We start from the raw sequence: 12,113 nt of genomic DNA on the forward strand, positions 1-12,113 counted from the left end.
TGCAGACACACGAAGTCAAACGAAAAACCATTTTGTTTGACCACTTAAAAAGAATGGGTCATAAAATACTCGTTTGTCAATTCACTAACTATTATATAATAAGGTTAAAATGTAATTTAGTCTACTCGCACAACAGCGGACATAAAACTACTTATCAAACTCCCCCTTAACTATTGTTGTTGAATACTGATTATGTAACTGGAATCAATTCTTTGGTCAACTATCTGTTGATGTTAGTTTCTCATTTGTCGGTGTTAAACGGGTATGTAGAATCTTGACTTGAGTTTTCACAACAAAATCAAACCCCTAAAGATTCTCGTATTAGATTTCCCCCTCAAAGTAAGCATATCCATGTTGATTGTTGTGCAACATCCTCGCAAGGCACCATTGATGTCACACCCTGTCCCGTGGCAGATTATCGACCGGAGCGAGATGATTGTCCAAAGGTTATGGAACTATTAAAATATCACGTTATACAAAACATTTTCCAAATAATCCGAACATAATTCAAAATATGAACGTAGAAAAATCCATTTATTTCGTCTAAGGCAATCCTACATGTCCTCCATCCATGTATTATCAAACCTCATTCCTGTACCATGTGTAAAATATTTTTGGACCAACTAAAAGAAGTTGGTAAGTAAATGTAAGTTTAAATAATTTAACTACTTATAAAGTTAATTATTCTTAAAAGTAAAAATGCAACTCATATGATATTCAAATGCACCGAATAACAAAGCAACAACCAACAACAATCAATACTTATATTAAAATTATGAACCAAATCGAAAACTTTTTTGTATTATCTATGATGAGTCTGTCATTATCATTATTGGTCGAACAAGGTTTTAATTACTTGGTGCAACCTATGACAAACATTTAACGAATCAATTTTTATGAAGTATACTTTGGTTAATAAGTTCAATGTTATCCAACCATATTATTTCAAGAAAGTTTATAATATTTTTACAACTTTTGATAATAACGTAATTAGTACTAGTGAAAATGTGTTCAAGTAGTAATTAATTAATGTATACAAATAAAATCCAACTAAAAACAATCATCAACTCGAAATCGATGAACAAACAGTTTATTAATCGATGAATTGTGTCTGAGGAAGAAAAGAATGAGAGAGAGGGAAGAGGATATGCAGCTTCGAATAGATGAAAATATAATATCTAATAAAAAAATAAAAGAGATATATATGAGAGAGAGAGAGAGAAAGTGATGTGACATAAAGAAAATAATGGGATGGGGAAGGGTGAGGTGATAGGTTGAACAAAATGACCAAATTGCCATTTATACGGATGAATCTTGTCCACACCATCCAAGTTTTTCAAGTTTTCTCAATTATAGGCATTTTCTTCAGATACTTACATTATATATATATATATATATATATATATATGTGTGTGTGTGTGTGTGTGTGTGAGTGTGTCTCCACCGCCCTTCCTGTTTTAATAATTATATTTTTTCCTTATCCTTGTTATTAATTTTCAGTTATTCACTTTCTAGTGCTTTAAATAATTATATATTTGTGACTATATTCTAATATATAAGTTTTTGCTTTAAATAATGTTAATTCACACCCTTCTTCCTTGCATTATCTTTGAATTGTATTAATTTTTTCATTCCGTAGAATAGACAATGAAAAATAAAAATTGATATCTTTTTTATTAAATTGACAATAATCAAGAGCGTAGGTAACCTAATCAACTGCTAGATCGATTAGATTGGCATCCTAGCTCTAATACCAATTAAAAGATAAGGAAACGAATCTTGAATCCTATGGATTAGTGTTAAAAACATTCCACGAAAGTTTGATAGATATAACAGATTCGGTAGAAATTTTGGCAGCATAACGTTTTATTCATCACAGATTCTTTCATATAGAAAAAGTTTACATCATTAAACTCATGGAGAGCACATGTGTGTTCGATCTTCTCTCGATCTAAAAGTTATATTGTTCAACGCATGTCTAACCTATATATGAGAAGTTCAGACAAACTTCAAGTTACATACAAAATACATAAAAGAACCTAAACTTGTGAGGAGCCTGCACTGCACTTATGACACAAGTGCATTTATAATATTCATCCGGATTCTAAATTCTACAAGCCATGAGCGGCTAATCCTTGAAGGTTTAACTCCGATGCAGATTTTGTAAGATTCTAGGGTTTCTTGAAACATTATTTTAGTATATGAATCATTGTGTTTTCATTTTATTATTTTAACAACCGTGTTAATCTTGTTTTGTATTTGTAAATTGTCGATATATACTCACACCATTGACTTGTGAAATGAATTTGGTTAATTTTGTGACATGATATTACGGTTTGTATGTTCTTGAGTAACGAAGCGTATTCTTGTCCATTGTTTGTAGTTATGGACGCCTAAACCTTGAAATACCAAACTCGTTAACACCAAATTGTGATTGTGATTCCAACTATATTGTGTTAGACAAACTTAAGTCTTATACTTTCCAACCAGGTGTGACCCTTTTTACCGAATCTTGTTCAAATCAAAATCAAAGTATTGTAATTGTTAGTTATACTCGATAATCTAGTTTTTATAATTAAACACAAATTGGTGGATATTTCAACACCCTTTTCAAACAAAGAAACAAAAGATTAACATTAGCAAGCTTCATAATCATATCTCTAATCAACTTAGTTTTAACACGAACTGCAGACTCTTCGTGGATTTGACAAATTTATTTCCACTAGCTACATAGTTTGAGGTAATTAAGAACACACTTTAACTCTATCTTTGACCGGACCACGACATCCGATCTGTAATAATCCGATTTTCGAAACCCTAATATATAAGCCATTTAATTGTCACGTTTAAGGAGTTTATATAAATAATTGGTTATTTATGAAAACCCTAGTGTGATTAACTTTTTAAGTTAATGAATTGTTTATATATCTAATTATTTTAAAGAACTTTTAATGTAATAAGGATTTTTGTTTATATCAAAGTATTTTCGCCCTTAAATCATCGAGCTCCATTTTGCTTCCTCACTATCTTTTTTTCTTCATTGTTTTGGTTATTTCCGTTAATTAACAATTTTGGCTCAGCAACGTTTCTTTTTGTAAGGGACCATTGTGATGATATAATAAGTTAGGTCATTCAGATTTCTTTGCCAAAACATTATAATCCATTATTAAGGTATTACGTTTGGTTCTCATTTTCTGTAATAGTGACAACCCGAGTCGGGTTGGGGTGTTACACGATCACCCTTCTTTCGTTTGGTGACAACCGCCTTAACTGTCAAACTTAGTTGTTTCTCTTAAGTTGTTAAAAGCCAGATCCATGAAGTAGTAACTAAGACTACGCGCTAACTTTACTACTATGTTTGTTTCATTATCCAACAAAAAATAATCCATTGCATTCTCGATTACTCGTATTTGATGTTGAAAACTAAACGTGTATATTAAAATTTGGCCAAAAAATCTTGATTTTTTTTTGTTTTCTTGACACTCATCTCCTTATTAAGAAAAAAATGCGCTACTTCTTTTTTGAAACTATGACTTTTTTCTTTTCATGACATTTTTGGACGTATGACTCTGACTCTGTAGAATGTATACCTTATGCATGAAGGTATGTCACATGCGCTACTTCTTCTTCTTCTTCTTCACGTATGTCTCATTCGTTTGACGTTATGAGCGACAGAATCATGTGTTGCGCATGTATCATGTGTTAGCGCATCTCTCAGATATGAAAAACTTTTGTTTCTTAAATTTCAATCCAAATATTTCAATACTTCGATTCTAATGATGAAACCACTACAGAAAAATGGGAAAATCAATTCTAATCTAAACCTATGCTTCAAAATAATTCTCTTATTATCTTAAAAAAAAAAAAAACACGGAATCATGAGACTATTATAATTATAAATCAGATAATGGTACAAGCACACGTTTTATTAAATTCACACAACATAACAGACAGGCACTCTCACAACTTCACACAGATGCAAACAAACGGAATGCATGCAATATATAGATACATACGTCTATATAAGATGCATGATCTTGAAAGCTTAAGAAGCAATCAATCAAGTAGCCGATGAAGCTTCAACATCTTGTTCGGCAGCATCATCTTGTGGGGCAGCAGCATATAGCATTAATGAGGAGGCCTCAGCCTCTTCACGAGTGAATTTTGCTTCATACACAGGTGAAATTCCCTCCTCAATACTTGCTTTGGTGTGCATTTCAAGCTTCCTCGCCTTATCTTGTCGGGAACTAAGCTCCATCCTCTTGTAGACCTCATCAGCTGGATCAACCACTCCATCTTTAAAGATGTTACAGTGGGCCTGCACACCACAAATTCAACTAATTCAACTTAAAAAGACCCCCAACAAATGCATGCGACTTAATATACTTACATGGTTGTTAGAGTTATGGCACCCTCCCCCTGGGTTCTCCCAACCAAGTAGCTGGCTACAGTAATCTGTATCGTTGTTCTTGACGCGATACACCACAAACCCAGAGCTGCGGCCAGTGGTTCCAACATGCAAAAACGCACCCCACTGTCCGTTCCGAACTCTGTCCGGATACGTACCATAGACCTTGGACCCATCCCTGGAGTCTCCGTCATCATAAGCCAAGGTCTCACCGGTAGCATTATAAAACATACATAGTGTGGAAACTTCTTTCCGCGAGAGTTCTTTCTGTTTCCTCACATATTCAAGGGCTTCACCACGCTTGCCACCTGCGTCTGGATTGTTTAAAGCCTCGATTGCCCTCTCCATCCTAGTTCCCTCTGTTATGGGCTTGCCGAACACATTCTTCTCATCCTGAGCTGCCATTAGAGGTGTGTGAGGTTATTAATTATGTATTTTGCTTTGGGTTGCTTTGCTTGCATTCATCCAGGCTCTATTTATACCCTATCTTTCATTCTCCTCTAGAATAATATATGTAAGTTTTCATTTTTTTAATTATGTTGACTTTATCCACCGTCCCACTTTCTTTTCCTTATCTTTGTTATTACTTTATTTTCTATTTTTATTTTAGCTGTATACTTATATTAAGATTATGAACCAAATCGATAACATTATCTATGATGAGTCCGTCATTATCATTATTGGTAGAACAAGGTTTTAGTTACTTGGTGCCACCAATGACAAACATTTAATGAATCAATCACATGTTGTTATGAAGTATGCTTTGGTTATTAAGTTCAATATCCAACCCTAATTTTTTTAATGATAAATTTCTTTTATTCCTGTCGTCTGTAGGACTTAAACCCAAGATCTTCCTCTCTCAAAGTGTTTAAAGGCTTTGCTTATGCCAATGAACCTCCACCTCATTGTTAATATCTAACCCTATTATTTCAAGTAAAATTATAAAATTTCAAGTATATATATATGTCCACCGCCCTTCCATTTTTAATAATTATATTTTTTCTCCTTATCCTTGTTATTAATTTTTAGTTATTGACTTTTTAGTGCTTTAAATAATTAATATATTTGTAACTATATTCTATTATATAGTTTTTTTTTTATTTTTAAATAATGTTAATTCACACCCTTCTTCCTTGCATTCTCTTTGAATTGTATTTATTTTTTTTTTGGTTGGAAGAATAAACAATGAAAAAGGGTTATTGGATTTTATCACCCCCAATTATCGCCCTTTAGTCGTTGCCACCCGCAACTAACACTTTAACACACGGCACCCCCAACTTGACTTTTTGTTTGTAATGGCACCACCCAATTAAATCTGCACTAACTTGGTTTGTTTTTTGTCCGACGTGTCACAAATTTGCCGAGTTGGAGATGATTACGTGGCGATGACGTGTCATATCCCAATTATAAAACCCTCCATAGCTCATTATCAGTGATCAAACCTAATCGATGATGATGAACACTGAAGAATGAAGCTTAAATTTCTCGAAACTAAGGTACGACTTATCAGAATTCTTGAAATTAGGCATTGTTTTGAGATGTCGGAAACAATAGATGTTATGCTTTGGTATGGTGGTTACATTGAAGTAGGATTTGGGCAACCACAGTATATAGGAGGGGAATCAAGGCTTGTTAGAGTAGATGTAGACCACATTTCATACTTTGAACTAGTAGAGTATGCAATGGAATCAGGTTTTTACAGTTCTAGGGACATGTATATGTATGGATTGGATGCTGTTCATCACTTTGTGAATGATAAAGATGTTTTGGACTTGGCTGCTAAGGTTTTGAAGTGGACTAAACCATTTATGGAAGTATTTATCCAACAAGGTCCAATAATGGTAGATGAAGTCCACTCCTGTTCCGGGCCCACTAATCCAGCTGCCCTGCCCAATGAACAAAAAGCCCAATCCAAAAAGTCGGCTAAGTCAACTAATAGGGTTTCAGTGGATAATTTTTTATGACGAAAAGTAGCGATTTTTTATAAAAAATAATTAAATTTTTTTTTGTATGTTTTTAATAATTTTTTTGGTTTTCGGGGGGATTAGATTTATGGTTTAATTTTTAGCAGTTAGCTTTTGTGTGTGTGTGTGGGGGGGGGGGGGGGTTGGATTAGGTTTTTAGGGGGTGGGGGTTACATTTTTTTAGGTTTTTGAGTGGTTTACCTTTATAATTTAGTTTTTAGCATCTAGCTTGGGTGAGAGGGGGTGTTTAAGTTTTTTTGTTTAGGGGGGGGGTGGGGAGGGGTTAGGTTTTTTTTTATTTTTAGGGGGTTGGATATGGGGGGGGGTAGGTTTTTTTAGTTTTAGGTGGTGGTGTAGTGGGTTTATTTTGTTGTGTTCACATTGGTTCTCGCAATAAAGATTGTTCTCGCATAAACCCTAACCTATATCCTATATATATATATATGTATATATATAAAATCTTACATTTTAGAGTAAACTGCCGAATCTGGGTCCCTGTGGTTTCACTTTTGTTGCCATTTTAATCCAAAATCAAAATCTGATCGGATTTTTAAGTTAATATCCAGTTTTTTTTTGTCTTTTTTCTCCCTTTTAATTAAGGGCAAAATGGTGTTTTAACGTTTTATTATAACAAATTAAAAAAATCTGACTATTTTTCTCTTTCTTAAAAGCGAGGAAAAAGAATAAAAAAGTTGGGTGTTAACAGAAAAATTTGACCAGAATTTAATTTTCAATGGAAATGGCAAAAAATTTGAAAACACAGGGACCCAAATTTAAAAGGTTTAAGTTTTGGACTAAAATTGGAAAATTGACCAAACCTCAGGGACCATTTTGACAGTTTACTCTATATTTTATATTGATTTTTCATTCGAGTATATGATAATATACAAATAGATATATATATGTATATGTCCACCACCCATCTTTTTTAATAATTATATTTTTTTTTTCTTATCCTTGTTATTAATTTTCAGTTATTGACTTTCTAGTGCTTTAAATAATTATATATTTGTAACTATATTCTATTATATAGGTTATTTTTAATTTTAAATAATGTTAATTCACACCCTTCTTCCTTGCATTATCTTTGAATTGTATTTATTTTATCACTTGGTAGAATAAACAATGAAAAATAAAAATTGGTATCTTGTTTATTAAATTGACACTAATCAAGAGCGTAGGTAACCTAATCAACTGTTAGATGGATTAGATTGGTATCCTAGCTCTAATGCCAATTAAAAGATAGTGAAATGAATCTTGAATCCTACGGATTAGTGTTAAAAGCATTCGACCGAAGCTTGATAGATATAACAAATTCAGTAGAAATTTTGGCAACTTAACGGTGTATTCATCACAGATTCTTTCACACAGAAAGAGTGTACATCGTTAAACTCAGGGAGAGAACACAAACTCAGGGAGAGAACATGTGTGTTCGATCTTCTGTCAATCTAAAATATATATTGTCCAACGCATGTCTAACCTATATAAAGGCTATGTATCATGCGTGGAGAGCCTCAAACACATGGTACATGTGTTGGAACACTAAGTCAGTCATGACTCGTACGTGAACACTAACACGTATGGCTACAAGGTCAAATAAAAACATCCGTCATACACTTTGGCTTTTTTTATTTAAAATAACTTTTTAATTTATTATCTAAATAATAAATTTTAATCAATTTAACTATGAAATTCCGATTTACGACAGTTAACCATTATTACTTCGATATTAAGTTCATATATGGAAGGTTAGAGATAGATAAACACTTTCTTGTATTAATTCGGTAAGCATAATGTTAAAAACCGACACATAATAAAGCTATCCAACATACCAAAAGAGCTTACATCTTGGAATCTGGGAGAGACCAAGTGGTGGTCTCTCCAAATCGAAAACCTTGCTTGGCAAATGACACTAGAACAAGTATATACAGGACTTGGAAATTCCAAACAAAATACCGTTGTTGTTTGCAATGTTGTTTGTCCATGTTTGTATTTTGGAAACATGGACAAACAACATTGTATGATTCTAGGGTTCTTGAAGCATTATTTTAGTGTATGAACCATTGTGTTTACATTTTATTATTTTAACAATCGTGTTAATCTTGTTTTGTATTTGTAAATTGTCGATATATACTCACACCATTGACTTGTGAAATGAATTCGGTTAATTTTGTGACATGGTATTACGGTTTGTATGTTCTTGAGTAACGAAGCGTATTCTTGTCCATTGTTTGTAGTTATGGACGCCTAAACCTTGAAATACCAAACTCGTTAACACCAAAATGTGATTGTGATTCCAACTATATTGTGTTAGACAACCTTAAGTCTTATAATTTCCAACCAGGTGTGATCCTTTTTACCAAATCTTGTTTAAATCAAAATCAAAGTATTGTAATTGTTAGTTAAACTCGATAATCTAGTTTTTATAATTAAACACAAATTGGTGGATATTCCAACACCCTTTTCAAACAAAGAAACAAAAGATTAAAATTAGCAAGCTTCATGATCATTTCTCTAATCAACTTAGTTTTTACACGAACTACAGACTCTTCGTGGATTTGACAAATTTATTTCCACTAGCTACATAGTTTAAGGTAATTAAGAACACACTTTAACTCTATCTTTGACCAGACCACGACATCCGATCTGTAATAACCCGATTTTCGAAACCCTAAAATATGCCATTTAATTGTCATGTTTAAGGAGTTTATAGAAAGAATTGGTTATTTATGAAAACCCTAGTGTGATTAACTTTTTAAGTTAATGAATTGTTTATATCTAATTATTTTAAAGAACTTTTAATGTAATAAGGATTTTTGTTTATATCAAAGTATTTTTGCCCTTAAATCATTGAGCTCCATTTTGCTTCCTCACTATCTTTTTTTCTTCATTGTTTTCGTTATTTACGTTAGTTAACAATTTTGGCTCAGCAGCGTTTCTTTTTGTAAGGGACCATTGTGATGATATAATAAGTTAGGTCATTCAGATTTCTTTGCCAAAACATTATAATCCATTATTAAGGTATTACGTTTGGTTCTCATTTTCTGTAATAGTGACAGCTCGAGTCGGGTTAGGGTGTTACACGATCACCCTTCTTTCCTTCGGTGACAACCGCCTTCACTGTCAAAATTAGTTGTTTCTCTTAAGTTGTTAAAAGCCAGATCCATGAAGTATTAACTAAAACTACTACACTAACTTTACTACTATGTTTGTTTCATTATCCAACAAAAATTAATACAATGCATTCTCGAACACTCGTATTTGACGTTGAAAACTAAACGTGTATATTAAAATTTGGCCAAAAAATCTTGAAATTTTTTTTGTTTTCTTGACACTCATCTCCTTATTAAGAAAAAAATGCGCTACTTTTTTGAAACTATGACTTTTTTCTTTTCATGACATTTTTGGACGTAAGACTCTAACTCTGTAGAATGTATGCCTTATGCATGTTGGTGCATATGTCTATCGACTTCGTCTTGTATCGATTCTTGTAATAGATATGTTAGATCAGGGCACGTAGTACGAGAAAATAGGAGAAATGTGAATTTTAGTTGATTTCGCACGAAATGACTCTTGGCTATTTCGTACGAAATACCAAGTCTATAAATAGAAGACTTGCTGAGTCATTTGTAACGTTCGTGATTCTGGTACCGAATTGCTGCCGACGTGTCTACTGATCTGTAAACGTGTTATATCAATAAAACAAGACAATTAAGAGTGAATCAAGCTGTTACAAAGTCTAATCAATGAATTCCGCCTCTGATTAGACCGAGAACTCTTCTGATAGACTCGTATTGGTCGTCTCCCGATCCTACAAGTGGTATCAGAGCTCAGGAGGAAGAATTCTTACCAAATTCAGCTTGTTTTCTTCAAAAATCTAACTTCTACACCTTCTTTTTCAAAATTAACAAATTTTTACGGTCAAAATGGATTGAATTTCACATATAACAAGCGAAACAGTGTTTTAATGAATCCTTGAAAGAATTAGACCTTAATTCAGCCTAAAACTTGGTAAATTTAACAAAACTCTGATCGATCATGGTGACGTCAGCAGCATTCCGCGCGAAATAGACTATTTCGTGTGAATTTGTCATATCATTTCACACGAAATCAAAGCTTTAAAAACTCATTTCGTACGAAATCATCCTTATTTCGCACGAAATCACTCGTTTCGTACGAAATCAGACTCATTTCGCACAAAATCACTGTATTTCGCACGAAACCAGTTGTCATTTCGCTTGAACGTTTCCTTTCGCTTGAAAGTGGTCATTTCGCACCAAAGGGTTATTCCACACCAAAAGGCATTTCGTTTGAGATTTGATTTCGTGTGAATCTGTATTTCGCTTGAAAACTGTGATTTTTGAGAATTTGTGAAAGATTGATTACCGAAACATGGAAGAAGAATTTTACAATGCGTTTGCTACACCAGTTGCTCCTGTTACAGCTGCCGAAACCATTTATAGTGAGAATGAGACAGGAACGTACCAAAAACCGCCAAAGCTTATGTATATTGAGGATTTCAAAGGTTGGCAAAGTAGGTTTGAAAACTGGGTGCAAGCTTATAAGTTTAACGCATGGTGTTCGCTAGATGTAGATTACGTTAAACCGAAAAATGAGCGTGGGATTGAAAACGCTTTCAGTGATTTTTCAGATGGTGAGAAATTAAAATACACCAGTGAAAAAATGATGATTAGTCTTCTCCAACAATCCGTAAAAGAAGATATTTTTTGTGTTACCTCAACATGAAGGAACTGCGTTGATCATAATTTGTCCATGTGATGTGTAATTATTTGGCATCCCGAGAAATCATTTGATATGTTTGTAGCTTTCGAAGGAGAATTGTGACATCCCGAGATTTCAAGGTCCCTTTCCTATGAATCACTTGTTTGATAACCCTGTGTTGATCATAATTTGTCCATGTGATGTGTAATTATTTGGCTAAGTGTAATAATATTTAGTGTAGTAATGTTAATGTTGACTATGATTACTAAACTGACATGGGAATCAATATGCTCACATGGGCCGAAGACTATATGACATACCACAATATATCACACGCAAAGGCCGACAACTATATGACATATTAAAATCTCATTGGGCCACAAAGTTTGTATGATTATAATTTTGGGCTGCCGCTACACAATTGGACCGCACCTCACCTTTATGTTTTGTAATTAAATTGGGCCGCCCACATCTCCGAGATTTAATGCAAACTCAAACTAATTGATACTTATGGCATACGACTTCTGTCATGTTTACATTAACATATGTATACACCTCAAACCCTATCCTTTCTCTTCCCTGATTCGCGACTGAAGAGACACCCCCACTTTTTGTGAGATATCATCTTGTCATCAAAGAACTCGGTCAGTAATATCATTGTTTGTTTTATTCTTGTTGACCAATAACCTATAACATTGCATGTGTGATGTCTTGAATGTGTAGTCATTGGATAAGGACCACTTCATGCTTGTCGGCCGCTGTATCTATGTTTGCATGTGATTGTTATTTGTGTCTCTAGGTTAGATATAATAGGATAGGTGCTCTTGTTATTCAATGACTAGGGTTTTCACGCAAACCGAACTATAATCTGACGTAACATGGAATATTATGTTATGTATGATCTTGCTGTTGTGAGAATATTATGTTATGTATTGTGCACCCTTTATTCCGGTTAGTCATTAGTTGGATTTATGTTTATTTGTGTTATATTCTTATGTGTCAAAGTGGAATAGGTGTTA

The 12,113-nt window shown here is 33.5% G+C and overlaps 1 protein-coding gene across 1 annotated transcript; it reads right to left on the reverse strand.

Moving 5' to 3' along the window:
• Window positions 1-3,865: 3,865 nt before the first annotated feature.
• Window positions 3,866-4,866, reverse strand: LOC110922390 (23 kDa jasmonate-induced protein). The gene is made up of 2 exons (XM_022166701.2): window positions 4,391-4,866; window positions 3,866-4,318 (listed from the first exon to the last, which is right to left on the reverse strand). Exons 1-2 carry the CDS (start codon window positions 4,811-4,813, stop codon window positions 4,061-4,063), a joined length of 681 nt encoding a protein of 226 aa, XP_022022393.1. The 5' UTR covers window positions 4,814-4,866; the 3' UTR covers window positions 3,866-4,060.
• Between the last annotated feature and the right edge of the window lie 7,247 nt (window positions 4,867-12,113).

The sequence above is a fragment of the Helianthus annuus genome, chromosome 17 (assembly GCF_002127325.2).
Source record: "Helianthus annuus cultivar XRQ/B chromosome 17, HanXRQr2.0-SUNRISE, whole genome shotgun sequence".
NCBI lineage: Eukaryota > Viridiplantae > Streptophyta > Magnoliopsida > Asterales > Asteraceae > Helianthus > Helianthus annuus.